The sequence below is a fragment of the Aedes aegypti genome, chromosome 1 (genome assembly GCF_002204515.2).
Source record: "Aedes aegypti strain LVP_AGWG chromosome 1, AaegL5.0 Primary Assembly, whole genome shotgun sequence".
In the NCBI taxonomy this organism is placed as follows: Eukaryota; Metazoa; Arthropoda; class Insecta; order Diptera; family Culicidae; genus Aedes; species Aedes aegypti.
This window is the reverse complement of record NC_035107.1, coordinates 158,204,734-158,229,166: the sequence shown is the minus strand read 5'-3', so window position 1 is coordinate 158,229,166 and position 24,433 is coordinate 158,204,734. Positions and strand designations below refer to the sequence as shown.

At 40.5% G+C, this 24,433-nt stretch overlaps 1 protein-coding gene across 1 annotated transcript in view; it reads left to right on the top strand.

The window, feature by feature from the left end:
- The first annotated feature begins 501 nt into the window (after nt 1-501).
- LOC110678773 overlaps nt 502-24,433 on the top strand; it is a 74,277-nt gene continuing 50,345 nt past the window's right edge. The window contains exon 1 of the mRNA XM_021852112.1: nt 502-1,114. Within this exon, the coding sequence (XP_021707804.1) occupies nt 1,102-1,114 (13 nt within the window). The 5' untranslated portion in view covers nt 502-1,101. The remainder of the gene's footprint in view (nt 1,115-24,433) is intronic.

Here is a 24,433-nt window from a genome sequence, read left to right as displayed (position 1 = left end):
GGCAGTGCGGTGTTTGATATTCTTTTTTATTTGAATGAAACGAGGAACTTTGCTACATAAATTTAGTGGCATTTCAAGTCAAAGTAGAATTTTTCGTGGATCCCAATATGTAGCCACGTATGTGTTTCGTTTGTTCGGTATATTTCGTACTGCCGGTTATACTAAACGAAACTAATCTAGCGACAACGAAGCAGAGTTGGAACATTTTCCGCCCAAGCTTATGGAAGTGTTTTCAGCGTGACGCGTCGTTTTCCCCATTCACATGTCGTCCATTCATAACGATTTCCTAAAATCCACAAATACGCCTGAGAGCTCAGCAGGCGCTGGAGAGAGAACCATACCGCACCGCGTGCCGCACGAAGGAGCCGAGAACGAAGGAAACCAATCAAAACATAAAATTCACGACGCTTGCTTGGTTCTCTCGCGGCAATGCCTGGTAGTGTGCGGTTGTTGTGGAAACTAACTACAGTGTACATCCCGCCGGCGCAGCCTACTACTCAATTCCGATTATTCAAAGTCTGGTAATACACAGCGAACGTGTGCTGCTGGCAGAGTTCCCTATCCAAAGTTAAAAAGAGACCCGATCCGATCGGGTGTTGAACATATGCAACCGCAATACAAAGAGACGACACGGTCTCGAGAGATTGCTAAGGCGGTTCGGTCGATGTATGGTTTGTTCTAACGATATCCAGAATTGAGTGTATTCGTTGGTCGGAACCATGCGGGATAAGACGGTCGGAACAATTTAGAGATAATGCGTTAAAATGTGCTTCTTTATTCAACTAGTGACACAGCAATTTAACGATTTAATGTCACGTTAATATGGTTGATTCCTGCAAGTGAATAAGAATGTTTCGCATGGCGTCATGACGCAACCTACTACTTTTTCAAAATGTGTTATGCGCAAGCCAGTTGCAGAATTAGTGAAACGGCAATCGTTTACGATGAGCAAAGTGATTAAAAGTGTGTCATATATCCGGATGATGAAAATTAAGTGAAGGCTACTGTTTTCATGTGTGAGGAATAGTCGTGCGTGCCATAATTAATGTACTGCTCAATCGTTGTTTACCAATTTAATCTACGTTTCGAGTGCTGCTTTTCATGATGTATTCAGGTATGTTTTGCATTCAAATTTATGTTCAAATATTCATTATATTTTATAGAGTTTGAATAGATAAAACGTATTTTCATTTTATTACACAAACTGACAAAATAATGTGTGATTCATTATAAATTTGCATTGCATAGGAGAATCGAAAGATTATTAGAAGACTGAATTACACCTTACATTTTTAAAATAAAAAAAAAGTTCAATTTCTAGCAGTTTTGTAGTTTTCTACGTCGGAGCGAGATACATTGTTACATATATAACATTGTCAGATTGTACTTCGCCGTTTCTCAAGAACCATTGAAGCGTTCATAGGTTTTGAATTCTATTATCTCGTAGATTTCATAGCTCAAAGCATTATTTCATTTCATTTATTTGTCATTCGTTTTTAACTATGTTCTAAATTATTCACATGCTTACAATAAAAACCAAACCGCACAGTTTAGATTTGGTATTTGATATTTCCTAATTAAGTATCTGAAATTTGTCTCATAGAAATTGTGTATATTTTTATGCAAAGGTTTGTTTTCAAATTGAACCGATTGTTGCGTTCAAATATTGATCTATACACTAAAAGGTTTGCGTTTTTATTGTTTTGCCTTGCCCAGCCCCGTAGATTCGTAATGTCTCTTGCCTTCCTATATTTGATCCATGGCAAAGATGCTGCACACATGTTGGTATTTACATTGTGCTTAAATTAGGTAAAATCATCTCGTCGTGTTTCAGGAGAGCAGTAGTGAATGCAGCACTACAACTGATTGGTATCGTATTGAAAAAAGTGTAAGGGATGTCGTGTTTAAAAATAAAAATGAAATGCTTCAAAATTAGTTTAGTTGTGGGTTTCCTTTGTAAAATTTGGAACTGACAAATGAACAGTTGCTTTTATAGAGAATTATTTGTCTACCAAACTTAACCCTCTAATACCCAAATTTTTGTTTTCGATCTAAATATTATTTTTCGTTATCTAAAATCATTCTAAACACGGTTTTGGCAATGATTTATTTTTCTTCGCAAATTTATGAATTTTGCTTTTTGATTTTTATTATTTTTATTTTTGAACATCCCTATCCTTTCAAATTTTTTCTTGAAGCCTCTTCTGGTTACTGATCTTTGACAATAATAAAAATTTGAGTTTTTACTATACTTTTGAAAATATGATTTTTTTAATTTTTTTCTGGAACATTTTTTATTTTCCGTGTAACTAACGGAAAAACAGATTTGGAATCATTTCAATATCATCAGGCTCCTCTTCTGTGATAGGTTGATCGTAGAAAAATATAAAAGGTACGATTTTTTACAATACACGTTAAATGAATCCCAGGCATTTGTAGGTTGTATAAGAATACAATTTTTCAAACAATTTTCAATAATACAAAAAAGTTTCAAAAATCATAAAAAACTTTTCTTATATGCGTGTTATGAGTCAAGGTTTAAGCCAAAAATAAAATAATTTTAATTTCCGAGCTACGAAAAAATACACAAAATTCCAAAGTGTACCCCGTCTAAAGGCGGAGTTGGGTATTAGAGGGTTAATCCCCCACAAAACAAGAAGATCTATTTTTTTCAACCTTGTGCCAAAATGACGCTCATCCGCAGCTGGATTCTCGTTACGTAGCTAGTATAGACTCCAAACTAATTTGTGGGGGTGGTCTCTTGAGACTGCTCGGCCCTGCTCGTTAGATATAGTCCAACTTGGGCAAAAAAAACATTTTTTTTTCAATAATTATCCATTTTTTACTAATTTTAATTAACCATGTAACCTCAACAACATACCTATTTTAAAGTTTAGACAGTTATCTTTCCAATAGTGTATCAAATCCCAAAATTGGACCGTTATCCGCTGAGAAAATCGTATATGTTTGAAATACATTTTTTTTTTATCATGGATCCGACAGAAATAACGACAAACATTGTTTTTTAAATATATTTTTTCTCAATCTTCAAGCGTCGCGACTAAAGCCCCAAGCACAATGTGAACGGCAACGCGGTACAACGGCAAAACGGCATGCCCATCTTGATCTACACTTTACTTATCAATCCCATGTTGACTAAATCCTTTTCAACATTGACTTGACAAGTAGAGTGTAGCACAAGATGGGCTTGCCTTTTTGCGGTTGTACCGTGCTGCCGCTAACATTGTGCTTGGGGCTTAATAATTGAATAGTGCGCTGTGTTTATAAACATCGTAAGACTGCAGCGCCACACATGTCATTATGACAGTTATGCCGGGAACGAGTCACACGTCGCGTGTCCCACACGCGCGTTCCGATTTGGTGGGCGCGCGACAATAAATTTTCACAAGTCTGATGTCTGAGTTTTCATCACAGAGGGCTGAAATTTTGGGAATCTAGGTTGAACTAGCTGGCTATCAAATGATACTAGATACGTCATTCAGTGCAAGTCAATTTTTCGATTTTTGGTCACCACTTTCCCACTGAAGAGCTAATTATTTGTAAATCAATGATGATTTTTCCTTATATAAAAAGAAGCTGTTCTTTGGAGTTAAGGTTGGAAATTCATTACAAATGCATGTTAACTGTAGTTCACTATTGTTTTCATTTCCGGCCAAATGGCATTCGGTCGAATGACCCTTTCAGGCAGATGGCGTTCGGCCAAATGACATGGAACCCTTAGAAACTACATACGTAATAAGCATCATAGTGGACGATTATGGATGCAGTATGTGCTATTAGTGATTCAATGCAGTAAAATTCATGAAATCTAAATAGAGTTCCTTTAAAAAATGTTCGGCAACAATTACGATCATTCGAGAACTTCCTGAAATAAAGTTTTTCAAATTAACGGGCATGATTTGTTACATATTGAAAAAAATTGAATTTGGTGCATGCTCAGAAATGTTTGAAAAAATTATCTACAAATCTTAGTGAAGTTCTAAGTCATCCAAGAACTTCCGGAGAGACAGCCTATAAGATCTACAAGATCTACTAGCGTATTAACTGATTGTTTGATAAGTGTTACACGTCCTGAGTGTACTGGACGTGTTTTGTTGAGTTCAAAGGGCGCTGTTTTTCATCCAATGATTTCCTGGAATATTGGTCATAAGATCTGTGTGCGTAATAAGTGACATATTGATGAATTATTAATGCAGTACATGCTCTTTGAAATTCAAAGAAGTTTACTTCATGAAGGAATTGAATTCAATGGAGGATCAGCATAGAAATTAGTGAGATATGATTCTTAAAATCTAAGAGCATATTTTTTATCTATCGTAGAACTTTTAAATCCATACCTGCTCATAAAAGATTAAAGAATTCAATTGAGTATTACAATGAATATTCTCTTCGGTCGGCTATCTTCTTCTTCTTATTGGCATTAACGTCCTCACTGGGACAGAGCCTGCTTCTCAGCTTAGTGTGCTTATGAGCACTTCCACAGTTATTAACTGAGAGCTTTCTTTGCCAAAGTTACCATTTTCGCATTCGTATATCGTGTGGCAGGTACGATGATACTCTATGCCCAGGGAAGTCAAGGAAACTTCCATTACGAAAAGATGCTGGACCGACCGGGAATCGAACCCAGACACCTTCAGCATGGCTTTGCTTTGTAGCCGTGGACTCTAACCACTCGGCTAAGGAAGGCGTCGTCTATCACCTATAGTAAATGAGTTCGTGGGAAGTTATCAAGCAGGTTTCATCGATGGCCGCTCGACAACGGCCCAGATCTTTTCCGTGCGGCAAATCCTCCAGAAATGTCGTGAGTACCAGGTCCCTACGCACCATTTGTTCATAGATTTCAAGGCGGCATATGACAGTATTGACCGTGTAGAGCTATTGAAGATCATGGACGAGAACAGCTTTCTCGGGAAGCTCACAAGATTGATTAGAGCAACGATGAACGGTGTGAAAAACTGCATGAATATCTCGGGCGAACACTCCAGTTTGTTCGAGTCTCAGTGGGACTACGACAGGGCGATGGACTTTCGTACCTGTTGTTCAATATTGCGCTTGAAGGTGTCATGAGGAGAGCCGGACTTAACAGTCGAGGCACGATTTTCACGAGATCCGGACAATTTCTTTGCTTCGCGGACGACATGGATATTATTGGGAGAAAATTTGAAACGGTGGCAGATTTGTTTACCCGTCTTAAACGCGAAGCAACAAGAGTAGGCGAATGGTGAATGCGTCGTAAACAAAGTACATGGTGGTAGGTGAAACTGAGCGCGACAGGGCCCGCCCTGGAAGTAGTGTCACGATAGATACCTTCCAGGTGTTGGACGAGTTCGTGTACCTCGGATCCTTGCTGACGGCTGACAACAATGTTAGTCGGAAAATACGAAGGCGTATCATCAGTGGAAGTCGTGCCTACTATGGGCTCCAGAAAAAACTGCGGTCAAGAAAGATTCACCCAGCAACCCCCGCACCAAATGCACGATGTACAAAAGGCTCATAAGACCGGTAGTCCTCTACAGGCATGAGGCGTGGACTATGCTCGAGGAGGACTTGTAAGCTTTTGGGGTTTTAGAACGCCGAGTGCTAAGGACGATCTTCGGCGACGTGCAGGAAAACGGCGTGTGGCGGCGAAGGATGAACCACGAGCTCGCTCAACTCTACGGCGAACCCAGTATCGTGAAGGTAGCTAAAGCTGGAAGGATACGCTGGGCAGGGCATGTTGCAAGAATGCCGGACAACAACCCTGTAAAGATGGTGTTCGCTACGAATCCCGTCGGAACAAGAAGGCGTGGGGCGCAGCGAGCTAGGTGGATTGACCAGGTGCACCAGGACCTGGAGAGCGTGGCTCACAGTCGAGGATGGAGAGAAGCGGCCATGAACCGAGTGAATTGGCGAAATATTGTTGGCGAGGCTTTATCAAGATAATTGATGTAAAGCCAAATAAGTAAGTTAGTAAGATGGCGATTTAAAGGTGTCCCAAAGTCAATGTAGGTTTATATGGAAATTACTATGGATAAATTTTGAGAAATGTTCCAAACACGATAATACTTTAATATATGTAAGTAGAAACTTATCATTCCATATTGAAAACTCATTCTTCAAAGCTTAATGAAGGATGGTGCTGAAGAAACAAAACCCCAGTGGCGTAGCTAGAGTTTTTGAGGCCCGGTGCGGAGTTCCATTTATAGGCCCTCAAAATTATGGTGAAAATGGAAGGCTTACTTACTTTACTTTTGCTGGCGCTACGTCCTTCAAGACATGACCTGCGCCACAATGTTACGCCAACTAACTCGGTCCATGGCTGCTAACCTCCAATTCCTCGATCGCCCCACACTTCCAAGATCCTGCTCCACTTGGTCAAACCACCTAGCTCGTTGCGCTCCCCTTCGTCTTGTACCGGCCGGATTTGAGTTGAACACCATTTTTGCGGGATTGTTGTCCGGCATTCTCACAACGTGTCCCGCCCATCGTACCCTTCCAGCTTTGGCGACTTTCGTGATACTGGGTTCACCGTAGAGTTGCGCAAGCTCGTGGTTCATTCTTCTCCTCCATACGCCGTTCTCACATACTCCGCCGAAGATCGTCCTAAGCACACGTCGTTCAAAAACTCCTAGCGCTTGCAGGTCCTCTTCAAGCATTGTCCACGTCTCATGCCCGTAGAGGACTACCGGTCTTATTAGCGTCTTGTACATGGTACACTTAGTACGGAAGTGAAGTTTACCAGACCGCAAGGTCTTGTGGAGTCCATAGTAAGCACGACTTCCGGCGATGATACGTCTTCGAATTTCTCTGCTGCAGTTGTTATCCGACGTTATCAATGATCCGAGATAGACGAATTCGTCCACCACCTCGAACTCATCCCCGTCGATCGTCACGCGTCTGCCTATGCGAGCTCTATCGCGCTCGGTTCCTCCAGCCAGCAGATATTTCGTCTTCGACGTATTTACCTTCAATCCAACCCGATCTGCTTCACGTTTCAGCCTGGTATACTGTTCAGCAACCACCTGGAACGTTCTTCCGACAATGTCCACGTCGTCAGCGAAACAAATGAACTGGCTGGATTTATTGAAGATCGTGCCCCGCATGTTGAAGCCCGCCCGTTTCATAACACCTTCTAGCGCAATATTGAACAGGAGGCAGGAAAGACCATCGCCTTGTCGAAGTCCTTTGCGTGTTTCAAACGGGTCCGATAAAGCACCCGATATCTTCACACAGCACTGTACACTATCCATCGTAGCTTTGATCAGTCTAGTCAGTTTCCCGGGAAAACCGTTCTCGTCCATAATCTTCCATAGCTCTTCGCGGTCGATGGTATCATAGGCCGCTTTGAAATCGATGAATAGGTGATGCGTAGGGACTTGATATTCGCGACACTTTTGAAGGATCTGCCGCAACATGAAGATTTGGTCTGTCGTCGATCGCCCGTCCACAAATCCGGCTTGATAATTTCCAACAAATCTGCTTGCCAGTGGCGATAGACGGCGGAAGATGATCTGGGAAAGCACTTTATAGGCTGCATTAAGAATGGTGATCGCTCGATAGTTCTCACATTCTAACTTGTCACCCTTTTTGTATATTGGGTATATTATTCCCTCCTTCCACTCCTCCGGTAGCTGTTCTGTATCCCAGATCCTGGCTATCAATCGGTGCAGACAAGTGGCCAACCTGTCCGGGCCCATTTTAATAAGTTCCGCTCCAATACCATCCTTTCCAGCTGCTTTGTTGTTCTTGAGCTGTTTGATAGCATCCTTAACTTCACCTATTGTGGGAGTTGGCACGTCTCCCTCATCCGCCGTACTGATGAAGCCATTCCTCCTGCTGTCTTGATCTTCCTCCTCTGCGCCGTTTAGGTGTTCATCGTAGTGCTGCTTCCACCTTTCAATCACCTCACGTTCGTCCGTCAAGATACCACCATCCTTATCCCGGCACATTTCGGCTCGCGGCACAAAGCCTTTGCGGGATGCATTTAGTTTCTTGTAGAACTTACGTGTTTCTTGAGAACGATACAACTGCTCCATCTCAAATGGAAGGCGTCAATGTGAAATCAATTGTTGAAATAAACGATGGCCAAATAGCCTTTGTTAAATTATGACTGAAGTGATGGAACTTATGTTGATTTGTTGTTGTATTCATTTAATGGCAAATATGTCAATTAATGAGCCTACAGTCCTTGTTTTTTTAAATTCTTGTTCGGAAATACATTAGTTTACTTGAAATTATCGAGAGGACATTCAGTGAATTGTCATTGAAGTGGAAAGCAATGATTCATATACAGCTTTAATTGAGTATTCAAGAGCAATTTTGATATTTTTGAGTGGGGATTGTTTTCTAAATTATTGATGAAGATATACCTTAAAAATCAATAAATTTGCCCACAGTTTGCTTCAAATTAATTACAAAATAAACTCCAGAAATTTCTTCAGGAGTTTATTTTGCGGTTTTCGCTTACTTCCTAAGGTTTCTGTTTCAGATACCTTCAAAAATTTAACGTAGAGTTTTCTAAGATAACCATAAAAGTAACCTCAGAGATTCCGGCATGAATTTCTTCAAAGATCCTTTCAGATTTTTTTCAAGAAAATCATATGTGCTTCAGGAATGTATCCAATGATTATCTTTACCATCGTTCCTCAAAACTTCCACTATGATTCCCGTACACAACATCTTTAAAATTTCAAATAATATTTTCTCAAACGTTTTTCTACAATAGGGTCATAAAGGGCCCAATATCCCAATTTTAGTGCTAAACGCTTAAGTTTAGGTCAAAAAAATATGTTTACTCAATTTTCTAATGTTTTCCAATGGTTTAAGTCCAAAAAACATTTTTTAAGTTTTTTTTTAAATTTTGTTACACCTTTTGGCTTAAACTCAAATTTTGGGTGTATTTTATTTTCCGTGTCTCTTCCGAAATGTCAGATTGGAACAACCCCAGTGTAAAAACTAAAACCCCTGTGGTGTTTTTGTCGACTAAACGAACGTCAAACATGATCGAATGTGTCAAGGTTCATTTATGGACCCAATTTTTAAATTAAAGCTTAAACATGATATAGCCGTTATTTGAGCGGGAAAAATTGCTAAAGTAGTTGCAGTAACATGCTCTTTTGTGTTATTAAGTAAAAACACAATTTCAACAAGAGAATTCATTCAGGATACTCCAGAAATTGTTCCTAAAATTCCTTAGAAGTTTCGCAGAGATGTCTTCAAAGAATTTCCCCAGCCATTTCGCTGAAATATCTCCAGAAAATATTTTGTTTCTTAAATTATTGGTGACATTTTTCAAAAAATCGAGAGATATTTCAGAAGGAAATCCTAAAGTAATATCTGATGAAACTTGATGAAGTTTGAAAACAACTCATGATAAACTCCTACAAAGTTCTCTGAAAGAACTTCTGGCTCTTCAGGAAGTCTTGCAGGATTTCTAAGGTAAATTTCTTAGATGATTGGAATCACTAGAATATTTACTGTAGTATTAGCTGGCGTGAAACATTAGATGAACTTTTGAAGAAGCCATGAAGATTTCACTTGAAATATACACGAGAAATTGTTTGGAAGAAATAAGTAATTTCAGCAAAACAAGTTATTTTGCATGAAATGTTGGAGAAATCTTAAGTGATATTTCTGAAAAAGCTTCATGAGGAATCCCAGATCAAATTTGGAAAGGAATTCCTGAAAGAGTATTAAATTTATTTCCTCGGATAATCCCTGGAGGATTTTCAGAGACATTCCTAGGGTAAATGTGGATGAATCCTTAAAGGATACATATAAAAACTCCTGAAATGCAAACTGGAGAAACTTGTGAAGGAATTTTTCTGTAGATCTTCCGAGAAAAATCCCCAAACGATTTTACTTTAAGAACTGTAGAATGATTTCTGTTTTCTTAAAAGAAATCATGTAGGAAACTTTGGAATACAACTGGGAAAATCCAAATAGTGAATAATAGCAATGAATTGCCTGGAGCAATTTGCGAAGAAATTCCTCTAACCATACCTTGAAACACTACCGTCATTTTTTTTTAAGAGACATGGTGCTAGAATCAATAAAGGAATATCTGAAGGATATCCCAGAAGTGTACCTGTTGAAATCTCTAGAAGAATTCCTGAAATTTACCCTTAAAGAATCTGAAAAGAACCTCTGAAAAAATAGTCGTTGAAGGTCTGTCTGGAACCCCTTGAGGGAGGATTTCCTTGCAAACCGAGAAATTTGACTTTTAAGACTATTTGCTTAAAATAGATATTTTCGAGACCATCTGTTAAAAAATAGAGACTTGCATTGAAACAGAGACTAAGCTTCTTAAAAAAGATCTACAACCATGTCTGCTACAAACCATGTCCCGAAGATGGTAACTGATTGTTTTTTCAATTATAATTGAAGGGGAGGGGGAATGTAATTGATAGCAAAACATATTACAATTCCAAGGCATGTCAGTGATATTTTTAGGTGGTTTTTCTTACCAATAGAAAAAATAACATAATTCGTACATCGGCTTGTTTTCTGGCTCCCATACATTTTGTATGGCATGAAACAGTGCTGCAAAACTTTAAAGTCGATTTTCTCGAAACTAGGTTTTTAACGATTACACCCCTTTGCTTCTACCCCCTCAATTGAAATAAACTTGCTAAATAGCTGCGTGTTTACCGCTACGGCTATTTGGGCCCCAACTTACCGAGAATGAATTTTGAATTCAAATGCTTATAACTTTTCGAAAAATGGACGAAATTGGATGCTTCCATTCGATGGCAAATTTGGTCTATTTTTAGAAATTTGCAAGGCCAAGCACATTGGCTACCGGACACCGGAGATGTTCCGGATTTTCCGAGGTCATGTCCAAAACACCTTTTTTCTGTCGCTTGTAATTTTGTGCGATGTGACGTTCTATGGATGTTAACATTTTTCCAAGAAACTAGATCTAATCGAAGATTGAATGCAGTTGGACGCAATAAGATTCGTTGGAAATCTTCCGAGATATGACCATTTCCGTAAAACTTGTTCCGGAAAACATGACCAGTCACGTTTGTATTTCCAATCATGCATATATCAACCGGAACTATATCCAAGTGGGCATCAAATTTTGAGATGATGCTTCCGGGAAAGTATTCAGAACCATTAGATGCTTTGACCAATTTATAGTGGGTTCTAGGTGCCCTGGGGGAAGTGGCCAAGTAGGAACATGTGTGGTGCAATATAAATGTGGGTGTCAAATTTTAAGATTTTTGAACGTAATGCTTTCAAAAGCACATACAGAACCACTGGCTGTCCTGACCACTCTATAGTAGTTTCTAAGTACCCTGGGGGATGTGGCCAATTCAAAAAATGTCCAGAAATTTATCAGTGTGGGCAACAAACCTCAAGATTTTAGACGCTGATACTTCCAAAAGCATTCTTAGAACAACCATCTTCTATGGCCACTCTATAGTAGGTTCGAGGTACCCCGGGGGATGTGGCCAATTTCGAACCTGTACGTAATTATATTAATATGGGTATCGAACTTCAATATTTTTTAAGGTGTCCGGTTGCCAATATGCATGGCCAGGCCAACTCTTGGCCAATTGAAACTAGACCAAATTTGCCGTCAAATGCTTCCAGATGCATCCAATTTCATCAATTTTTCAAAAAGTTATGAGCATTTGAATTAGGGCAAAATTTTGCCTATCTCAATCATTTTGAGATCAGCATAAATACAGGGGATATATTTATGCTACCTTAATTACTAATACCATTTATCAAGGGGCCCCTACACATTGCCGATCAAGGTCACCTTCAAACTGAATTTTTATTTGCTTTTTAACGTGTTCTAGAAATCAAACTCATAATACTAAATGAAACTCCTACCACGATTTCGTGGCCCCTATGAACTCGGGGTCCGGTGCGGACCGCACCTACCGCACCCTTCTAGCTACGCTACTGCAAATCCCTTTTAAGTCAATTTTGTTTGGGATTTTTGTAGATGTTTGCTGGGCTATAATCCTATATTAAGCTAAATAGTAGCAAACAATCTCATGAATATCTCCTTTGCTATCTGTCGGATTGAATTTATCTCTTCAGCAAATTTCTTTATTATGATTTAAAGAATGAGTTTTTACTATGTGATAATAAGTTTGTACTTACATTCCAGTACTAGCGTGTTTGGAACATTTCTCAAAATTTCTCCATAGTAATTTCCATATAAACCTACATTGTCTTTGGGCCACCTTTAAATCGCCACCTAGAAAGCTGAAAATTTCACAGAACACTATTTTTATGGTAAGGATGGTAAGGAATATATGAGAGATTGGGTTTTCAAACATTTTTAAATTTTGAACCGCCCTAGTGGTACATTATTTTAAATTTTATTGGTAGGTTTTAAAAGTAGTCATATTTTTTTTCTCTTTCATTTTAAAACAATCCATATTGCAATGCATTGCATTGGAATATTTGTGAAAAAATTGAATCTCACTGTGCTCAATTGGGCGTACCACAATAGAAAGCATCAGTAGTGTAATGTTTTTGTGCTATATTGGGAAATAATAAAACGTTTCATAACAACGATTGTATGTATTCATTGTCCATAATAATTCCCTGCTTGGTGCATTCACGAGACTAAGCCTTATGAGCATTCGAAGCACACTCTGAATGAAAATAAACATGAGTACTCCACCCTTCCCTGCTGACTTGCTGCATCTAAATCCTAGCTTCCGGTTCCTCATGACGAATAATAAAAAAAACAGATGTGCTGCATAATAAAATGCACTCGAAAGATTTTCATCATGTTCCCTCTATATACTGCATGTAGATAGGTATATTTTGTTCAACCTACAGCAACATCTTCGGTGCACCCTTGTTTGCTACTTGCAGCGTGAAGAAAAGAAACACTTCACGGCGACCTAGCGAGCAGTCGGCCTCTAGTTTGTTTCTCAAAAAACGTGAGAATATTTGAAATATTGCCACTTCGCTTTCTTGTCGAATCTTCGATCTCTTACAGAGCACGCCCGCATTTGCGACGAACGAAAATAGCTACAAAAGCGTCCGTAATGGTGTTATATTGCAGTCGGCTATGTGCAGGTACTTATCCGGTCGGAACAGAAATTCGATCACTGATTGTTACGTGTTTTATTGTTCACATTGTTTGAATGGTTGTCGGACCATATTACACCGATACGGATAAGTTTGATTGAAAACGAGCTGAGCCATTTTACTCAATTTCACAAGCGGCCAGAATCTAGCGCATGTGATGAGAATTTGGTGGATTTAATAGGTATATAGGCATCAATGCCAGCATAGCTGATTTTTTCAGAATTTTATAATTTATTTCAATACTTGATATTGTTTAATTACTGGCGGACAACAGTTGATTGTTGTAGCAAACATATCCTTTCTTTAATTTATAAATTTTGGTTTATGGTCAATAATGAGGCGTTGACTTTTTTAATAATTGCTATGTATTAGAAACATTTAAAAAGCCTTGTCTTTGTATCAATAATGACAATAGTGTTTCTAGCATTCGACATAAAAGTTTTATCAAATATTTGCCAGAAGACTAAAACGGCTGTCATCCACGTACAAGCCAAAAATTTGGTGCTGGAGAAGGTGCTGATTTGACAGCTCCCTGCAAAACGTTGCATAAAGCACTAAACCCGGGTAGATGAGAATTGCAAATGAATAACAAAATTTACCATTCAAATAGAATTTTTGAATGTCAAAATTTGTTATTTTTTTTTGTTTAAAAAAACCAGTTAAAATAACAAAATTATTAACTAAGTTTGTATGGTATAAAAACTAAATAATATCATATTTTGCCATTGTAAAAACAAAAAAATAACTAAAATATAGTCAAAAGTAAATAACAAAATATGTTCTTATTTTGATATTGATAACACAATAATAACTATTACCCGGATAGAGGTGAATAACAAATTAATGATAAAATAAGAACAAATTTTGCAATCATATCTAGTTTAACTATTATTATGTTATTAATATATGACATTAAATTATTGGAGTTGAGGTTACAGCGGAATGAAATGCCGAGTTTAATTAATTTACGAAATAAACGGAACTTTATTCAACAACGATGTTAACTCTACGAATTCACTTTCACTTTTGCTTTTGGCGCGTGATGCGCAATGATGCTGCTGTTGCTAAAGACCTACAACAGAGAGAGGCGCAACATAAAGATGTCACCTTAAAGAGGTGCAGAGTGGCATGCTCGTTGTCTATATCAACACTCCTCCTCAACGAGCATTGCCAGCCTATGACAAACCCATCATGCTTGCAAACTTCTGCATCTTTACTGCACCCACCGGTTTAGTGAGTACATCAGCCACCATATCCTCCGTTGGACAGTACTGCAGCTTCATGGTTCCTTCCTCACACAGTTGTCTCACAAAATGCTGCTTCACTTCAATGTGCTTTGACCGACGACTTCTGCGATCCGAGCTTACGAATTGGATGCAGCTTTGATTGTCCTCCATTACCGTGACAGGACCTTCAAGCTTCTCGCCCATATCTGCCAACAGCTTCCGCAGCCAGATCAACTCCTGACTAGCTTCACTCAGCGCCACATATTCGGACTCCATCGAAGACAGAGTGACGCAACTTTGCCTCCGACTAACCCACGATACAGCTCCACCGGCATAGTAGAAGACAAAACCTGTTGTGGACTTTCTTGTACCTGCGTCGCCGGCCCAATCAGCATCCGAATAGCCGATCAGTTTTCCGCCTTCGTCACCGTACACCAGTTTCCACTTTTTCGTTGCCTTCAGGTAACGGACAACACGTTTTGCCGCCACCCAATCCGCTTCAGTCGGCGAACACACTTTCCGGCCCAATATCGCTACGCTAGCTGCTACATCTGGCCTAGTACAGACAGAAATGTAGAGCAGCGCGCCGACGAGACTACGATATTCGTTCTCATCCGGCAGTTTTGCACTTTTGTCCTCAGAACTAGTGAAACCTTCGTCCATTGGCGTTTTAGCCCGCTTTGCATCACGGAGACCGAATCTATCCGCAACACGATCGATGTAACCTTCCACCGAAACACTGTATTTCCCGTCGATTCTCTCAATCTTCAGTCCAAGAAAGTCACTCGGTTCTCCGAGATTCGTCACTTCGAAATACCGCTTTAACACTTTGTACACCGAGTCAATTCGAGCCCCATCTTCACAGCCAATCATAATATCGTCCACATATACCAGTAGGTAAACACGCTTCCCGTCTACTACTTTCGTATAGAGACACGGATCGGCCTCACTTTGTTCGAAACCCATTTCCACGAGAACACTATGAAGTCGCTGATTCCAGCACCGTGCTGACTGTTTGAGTCCATAGATGCTCTTTTTCAAGCGACACACCATATTTTCCCGCCCCTTCACTGCGTATCCAGGCGGCTGCCTCATGAAGATTTCCTCGTTCAAATCACCGTACAAGTAGGCCGTTTTCACATCAAAATGTTTCAACGTCATTTTCCTCTTGCTTGCCACGGCTAACAGCACCCGCAGAGTAGTGTGGCTAGTTACCGGTGCGAAAACTTCGTCGTAATCGACACCGTATTTCTGGGAGTATCCCTGAGCCACCAGACGTGCCTTGTATTTGGTAATCTCGCCGGATGCATTCCTCTTCAGCTTGTACACCCAGCGACAACCAACTGTTTTCCGTCCGGCAGGTAAGTCAACGAGCTCCCACGTTCCGTTTTGCTGGTGGGATTTCAGCTCATCAACCATCGCCGCTTTCCACAATTCCTGTTTTTCACAGGTCACTGCTTCCTTCAAGGTCTTCGGTTCAACCTCGTCCGGATCTAGCGATTCCGCAGCGAAAATCTCCTCGATCAAGCGACGCGGCGCAACCCCTTTCGTAGCTCGATTCGAACGCCGTGCTATTTCGTCCGAAGAGAATCCATGGAATGATCCATCGCCTTCCGAAACACTTTCGTTGAACGTCTCGTTAAGTTCCTGAGCATCTTCAAATTGCTCTACCTCAGCCGGTTCCGGCTCACACCGCCGCTCATCCTTAGATGGCCACGTCAGCGGTACTTCCAGTACTCCTCCTTTTTCCTGATTCCGGCACCGAACAGTTTCTTCTGTGTCACACAATTCCAGAAATATGGCATCCCTACTAATCTTAATCATATCCGTTTCAGGGTTCAAGAAACGATACGCTTTCCGACCTTCAGCGTAGCCCACGAACACCATCTTTTCTGCCTTGTGGTCCAACTTGCGTCGCTTTTCCTTGGGAATATGCACATACGCTTCCGAACCGAAGATCCGCAGATGTCCATACGAGGGCTTCTTCCCATGCCAGAGCTCGTACGGTGTCTTGGTCACGACAGACGACGGCAGACGATTCTGCAAATAGTTTGCAGTGCAAATCGTCTCGCCCCAAAACCGTTTAGGCAACTTCGACTCCGCAAGCATACACCGAAGCATCTCGACAAGATAACGATTCTTCCGTTCCGCGACACCGTTCTGCTGTGGAGAATACGGCGCCGTCACTTCGTGCACAATACCACAATCCGCGAAATACTTCCGCAACGAATCGTTCAAATATTCGCCACCACCGTCGGATCGAATCTTCTTCGGAAAATGCCCAAACTGATTCTTCACCAGATTGCAAAATTCCCGAATGCGTTCATCAGCGTCCGATTTACGCCGCAACAGGTACACTGCACTGTAACGCGAGTAATCGTCTACCAACACGATATAAAACCGATTTCCACTGGGCGTTTCCTCTTCCATCGGTCCACCCAAGTCGGTGTGCACAAGATCTCCCACCGCGCAAGATTTACTGTCCGATACTTTTGGAAACGATTCACGAACCATTTTCCCCTCACAACACGGACCACAAACCGACCGCACTTCGCATGGATCAAGCTTCAACCCGTAACCCAGATTGTTTCGCACTATTTTGTCCACAGCATGCATATCGCGATGCCCGAGACGCCGGTGCCACAGATGCTTACACGAATCGGAATGCTTCGGATTCGCTAGAAACGCCTTCTCCGGAGCTTGCTTCAAGTGGTACAACCCTCCTTTACGTTGTCCAACTAGAACTGATTTTTCTCCTTTCAGGATACGGCACTCCTTCTGCTCGAACAGAACCCGAAACCCCAAATCTGTGATTCTACTCACCGACAGCAGGTTACCAGCAAGAGACGGGACGTGCAAAAACGTTGTCGAGCCGCACATTCATTTTTGCACCATCTCCGTTGTAAGAGACGAGCTTACCTGTACCGCTTCCCGATGATTTAATGGATTTTCCGTCCGCCAGGCAAACCGCCGTTGCCTTGGACTTATCCACATCCACCAACAACGATGCATCACTGGTCATGTGAGACGTTGCACCAGAATCCAGGTACCAGAAACCGGATCCGCCGACTCTACCCGCTGCTAAACACACCTCGAAACTGGAATCTGAATTGATTGCGACGTTTGCCTTCGGGCCATCGGACTTCTCCTTCCCACGCTTGTCCTGTGCCAGCTTCTGGCAATCACGCCGGAAATGGCCCGACTTCTTGCAATAATGGCACAACAACTCCCTATTCACTTTCGGCTTACTCATACTTTTAGTTTTAGCCGAACTTATCACCAGAGCCTTATTATCAACACTTGAGTCACTTTCGACACGACGTCGACCTTCGTCAAGCAGCTTACCCTTCACAAAGTCCACTGTAAGATCTGCATCCGGTCGACTCTCAAGTGCCACAATCAAACCGTCGTACGATCGCGGAAGACTGGACAGCATCAACGCGACGAACCAGTTGTCCTTCACTTCCTCACCCAGAGCAGACAAGCGGAGCCGTAACGCCGTCATCTGCTTGAGATGTTCCGCCATGTTACCATCTTCTGCCATCCGGATGGTAATCAACTGTCGCACTACGTGGATTATGCTGGACAGAGATGAGCGCTCGTGGTAATCCTTCAGCGCATCCCACATCTCCTTTGCCGTTTGCTTCGTCATCACGTGGATTAGCTGCGTGTCCTCCAAAGCCAGACCGATCAATGCTTGCGCCTTCTCGTCTTCCGAGGTCCAGGTCGCATCAGCAGCTTCCGGTTTCGGATCGATGACCACACTCAGCAGCTTTTCCTTCGTCAGAAGCAAACGCATTTTAAATTTCCACACCGCGTAATTTCCGTCGTTCAACCTTTCGACCGTCGCTTTTGTGTCCGCCATCTTGTTTTTCACAAGCACACCACGACACTTCCGATCCGAAAAGAACGATCCGAAAATCCACTACCACGCTACAAATGTCCTCAAAACTCAAGCACTTCCAACGCTAACTGGGCCAATAACCTATTGGAGTTGAGGTTACAGCGGAATGAAATGCCGAGTTTAATTAATTTACGAAATAAACGGAACTTTATTCAACAACGATGTTAACTCTACGAATTCACTTTCACTTTTGCTTTTGGCGCGTGATGCGCAATGATGCTGCTGTTGCTAAAGACCTACAACAGAGAGAGGCGCAACATAAAGATGTCACCTTAAAGAGGTGCAGAGTGGCATGCTCGTTGTCTATATCAACATAAATATCTCATCATGAGACGGTCTCACTATAAAAATTTGACAGTTGTAGCGAGCAGCAAAACAGAGAGAATGCAAAGTATCAAATGTTACCCCGAACGCCACTACCCCCAATGAGCCATTACCCCGAATAGTTTGAGATACAGTGCAGTATCTTGTTTTGCAAGCAAAAAAGCGTCTCTAATGAAAACTGGTAATCAATGACACGTATAATTCGTCGGTAAAATGTTCATCATATGTTTTCCCTTCTTTTATATGTCAGCCATTCTTTCGAAATATCTTGTTGGCAACTATCTTCTTCTCATTCTTTCTGAGACAATGCCTGTTTATCAGCTCAGTGGACACTTTCGCAGTTCAAGGGTTCATTCATAAATTTCATAACGCCAAAAATTGCCATTTCTGACACCTACCCACTCGCTCGTATCATTTGTTGCATGGAAATTCGACTTGTTGTGTATGGGCTGTAACATTTTGAGGACAACCACCCACAACATTTTTTGCCTCCTTCAGCGTTACGAAATTTGTGAGTGGGCCTTTAATAAAATAAGCCTTTAATTGACTGAGAGCTTTCCTTGTCAATTTACCATTATTGTACATGTGCCTCTATGCCCAGGGACGTCAAGGAAGTGTTCAATGCATAAGATACGCCACCGGAGGAATTTGAATGCATAACCCTAAATATGGTCTTGCTGAACAGCTGCGTGATCACCACTATTTGGACTTCTTGGTGGTGTTCATATTTCAATTCTGTTTTAAAATCAATATTTTACTTTCTTATGAATATATGTTGTGCCATAGCATCACGTTGTTACAGTGATCATTCACGTCATAGCTGCATACATTTCACCAGAAATTTGCCCTCCCTTCTTTCTTAAAAATGCTCTTTCAAGTTTTCGTTGGCTAAGCTAGTCACTAATATTTCCATATAGAACAGGCATTTACACAAGTGAATCCTGCAATAATTCAAATAAGAAATTTTCCCTTTCTTTTATATTCTTGTATGAAAATAGACATTATGGATTTGCTCATCACTTTTCTGCTATCATCATTTCTTCATTGTCTTGAATAAATAGCATTTTTTTTGTGGTTATCTCATTAAAATTCAAATTCATGATCCCACCAACCATCGAAAGTGTTTACTGTAAAATCAATCCAAGGCCGCCGGTTTTGTAACATGTACAATTGTATTAACGTTTCCTTGCTATAGCGGAACGGTTGTCTATCAGATTGGTCTTTGCAGGTTCCATAGAACAACACTTGCAGCGACTATCTCAGGATGATCTTCCATTACCATCGTTTAGGAAACAAAATCTTCAAGAAGATCTTAATGCTAGTAGCCCGACACCTACAAAAATGAGTAAAGGAAGTGAGTACCGACGTCCAATCATCAGAGACTTTACTACATCCTAATTTTGTGCATATTATAGCTACACTTTTAATAATAAATTCACCCTTCTTTTCGAAATAGGCTGTTCTTCAGAGCATTGCAATGTGGCTGTGTGAATCTCACCAAAATTAGAGAACAAATCCAAAAACAACTAAGTATTAGGAATTATTTGTTAAAAAACCAGCGGCTTTTTTATCATACAATACTTGAAAAACACATTCTTCAGCTAAACTCGTTAAATACTTATAAGGAATCCAACAATTATCTCCCCACTCTCTAACTAGAATAAGTCTCAAAATGTTATGCATTCGGGGTAATGGCATTCGGGGTACTGGCTTTCGGGGTAATGGTGTTCGGGGTAGTGGTATTCGAGGTAGTGGCGTTCGGGGTAGTGTCATAGAGTCAATTTTTCACGCGGTTTGTTTAAGCATTTTCTTGAGTCGAATAGCAACAATATCAAAGCACCCAATGGTGAAACGGCGACGCTAGAATCAATGATCGAATATTGTAAGATAGAATGACCAAAAAGAGTGGAAATTCACTGAAACATTCATTCTTCAACAACTTTTCATTTCTGGGCAATATAGGTACCCCACTCATGATGTCATCCATTCCCGAGCAATCTCGTTAGCAGTTTTTTAGCGTACATTAGCAGCTTAATTAAGTAGATTTTTCGGAAAAGCTTGCATATTTGTGAGCTTCGTGGCCGTGCGGTTAGCGGCGTCAGTCGTTTAGGCGTATTGTGAGTGCCACGAAACGTGGGTTCGATTCCCGCTCCAGTCGGTGGAAACTTTTCGTCAAACGAAAAAATCATCATTGGGCTACTGAGTGTTCCTTGTTGTCCGTTGCCTAATGTTCGTGATTGTTCAGTCTGTGCAGCCTTTGACTGAAGACGGTGTAAATTTAGAGGTGTGGGCCGAATCAAATTTGATCGGCGGCGGCGCGACCGGCGGCGGCGCGACCGGCGTCACGCTGAATTCATTTGCAGCGGCGTGAATCGGCGTGGCTAACTTTGAATCTCTCTTTTTCAGACAAAGTCTATTATTCGTGCAGAAATATTATTATTTTGTAAACCTTTTTTTCAATTCGGATCGAAAGCTTTTCAAAAAACAATACGTTTCCCATGTGTCAGAACAGAATGAAGTGTACGGATTAGCTTAGCATGAAATTATTTAAACCTAAAACTACTATTTAACAAAAGCTCATACCTATGTTAAATCAGGTCAAACTTTAATTTCTACCAAAAGTGCCATCATTAAGAGGGTGCCCAGAAAGTATAATTAACGTCCGAATGGAGCTCATACAATATTTGTAGTATGTTCAGACATAAAACACTACAAGGGAGTGCATGACTGTGCAAAATCTGTAGTCAATGTCGATCAAAGTGAGCATGCATATTTCAGATGGTAATACCATAGTAATCCAGTCGGCTCCATCCCATTACCCCGAACGCCATTACCCCGAACGCCACTACCCCGAATGGGTCACTACCCCGAAAGCCATTACCCCGAATGGGTCATTACCCCGAACGCCACTACCCCGAATGAGCCATTACTCCGAATGATATGAGTTACAGTGTAGTATCTTGTTTTGCGGGCAAAAATGCGTCTCTAATGAAAATAGGTAATTAATGGCACGTAAAATTCGTCGGTAAAATGTACATCTTATATTTTCCCTTCTTTTATATGTCAGCTATTCTTTCGAAATATCTTGTTGGCAACTATCTTCTTCTCATTCTTTCTGAGACAGTGCCTGTTTATCAGCTCAGTTGGCACTCTCGCAGTTCAAGGGTTTATCATAAATTTCATAAATTCAAAAATTGCCATTTTTGACACCTACCCACACCCTCGTACTATTTTTGGTATTAAAATTCTACATATTGTGTATGGGCTGTAACATTTTGAGGACAACAACCCACAATATTGTTTGTCCCCTTTAGCGTTACGAAATTTGTTAATGGGCTTTTAATAAAATAAGCAATTTATTGACTGAGAGCTTTCCTTGTCAATTTATCATTCTTGTACATGTGCCTGTATGCTCATGGACGTCATTAAAATGTTCAATGCATAAGATCCGATACCAGAGGAATTCGAACCCATTATCCTCAAAATGGTCCTGCTGAACAGCTGCGTGATCACCGGTATTTGGCCTTCTCGGTGGTGTTCATATTTAAATTTTGATTTTAAACAAATATTTTACTTTCTTATGAATATAGGTTGTGCCATAGCATTACGTTGTTACAGTGATCATTTACGTCATAGCTGCAAACATTTTACCAGAAATTTGCCCTTCTTTCTTAAATAGGCTGTCCTTTCAAGTTTTCGTTGGATAAGCTAGTCACTAATATTTCCATATAGAACAGCTTTTTTAAAAGGAATATATCCTAAACCCATTCACTTTTTTCTTCTTGTATTCAAACAGACAGGTCTCTTTTGGATTTGCTCACCACTTTTCTGCCATCACCATTTCTTCATTGTCTTGAATAAAAAAAAAATTGTAGTTATCTCATCGAAATTCAATTTAATGATCCCACAAATCAACGAAAGTTTTCACTGTAGCGGCAATCAGATGCTGCCGTTTTTCCAACATGTACAAGTGTATTAACGTTTCCTTGCTATCAGATTGGTCTTTAAGTGGGTTCCATAGAACAACACTTGCAGCGACTATCTCAGGGTGATCTTCCATTACCATCGTTTACGATACAAAATCTTTAAGAAGATCTTGATGTTAGTAGTCCTACAAAAATTTGTTTGTTTGTTTATTTGTTTGTTTGTTTATTTGGTTTCTAGCTTCATCTGCTTTTGCTTAATGAAGCGTTTGATGAGGAAAAGCCGATTTGAGTAGACCAACAACTCGCGACTTGCTCAAAAAGGCGTAAAAACCTCATATCTTTTCTACATAAACATTACAATCACTGTCAGTAACAATTATAAACAAAGTCATTAAATACAATACGATCACAATTACTTTTCTACAAACATTGTCAATCATCAAACATTGTCAAATGAGTAAAGGAAGTGAGTATTGACGTCCAATAAGAGATTTACTGCATCCCAATTTTGTGCACATTATAGCTATACTTTTCATAATAAATTCAACCTTCTTTTCAAAATAGGCTGTTTTTCAGAGCATTGCAATGTGACTATGTGAATCTCACCAAAGTTAGAGGATCAAACAAAACTAAGTATGCAAAAATTATTTGTTGAAGGACTAGCTGCATTTTGTCTTCTAATATTTGAAAAAAACATTGTTGAGCCAAACTCGTTAAATACTCATAAGGAATCGTACAATTATCTCCCCACTCTCTAACTTGAATAAGTCTCAAAATGTTATGCATTCGGTGTAATGACGTTCGGGGTAGTGACCCATTCGGGGTAGTGGCGTTCGGGGTAATGACCCATTCGGGGTAATGGCTTTCGAGGTAATGGCGTTCGGGGTAGTGGCATTCGGGGTAGTGGCGTTCGGGGTAGTGTCATAGAATCAATCCAGTCACATAGAGGGAAGAATTGAGGGGTAAAACAAAGGGGTCTATTTTATAAGTCGAGTTGATCAAAATGAATCAACTAGAGTCACTGTCGACCGAAAAAATCGCTCAACACGGCTCTGTCACTCGAGTTTTCCGACAGTCGTCACTCTATGATTACTAGGGAGTCGACGGATGCCATCTGAAATGTTTATGCTTACTTTGATCGACTGTGACTTCAGCCGAGTCATATGCATCTGCTCGATTTACAAAATATATTGCTGTGTGCGTTTGAACTGCAAATATCAAATGCGGGAGCACCAAATGCGGTAAGATTTTCAACAAGTTATGCGAAGTCAAAGATTGATTTTCATTGCTAGGTTGGCGGTGATATGGACTATGGTTGCTAAGTGTCCTTTGATTACTTTGTGTTACCGCATTTGAAGCCCAGTTAGAACTGATTTGCACGTCAAACGCAAACAGCAATACCCCTCATATTCACAAATCACGTGTACTAACGTCAAGAAGACCTATTAATCTAATGAAAAAAATGAGGAAAAACTACTTTTAACGTTGACTAGTGTTTATTTTCAACAAAATTGATGTTCTACAAACTTTTCATGCCTTCAATTTTTATATTGCTTGAAATTAGCATAGCATAGCGTAGCATAGACTGACTGTATATGTCAATGGTTGCTACTCAGTAAATGTTCAGAAGTGGAATTCTTACCAACACCACGATCCAAATGAAAAAGGGATGGGGATTTCCGCTTACTCTCGAAGTTATGGATATTATGGATCAATAATTGCGCCGGCCAAGCCCTTATAGTTATTTGGGATGGGGAAGGAATGTTAGGGTGTACTGATAGTTGCTTCTAGAGAACAAGAATTCCTCTGCATCACTACAATCACCACGAGAAGGGTGTTTATTGGTGAGGGAGGAAAAGATCTGGATGTCACCTTCGATCAGAGCTGCGAACCATGGATAGGAAGGGAAAATACGAGTTATACTTAAAGCTAGTTTTACATATTTGTCTCGAGAAGTTTTTAGTAGATGTTTTAAAAAATACGTCAAC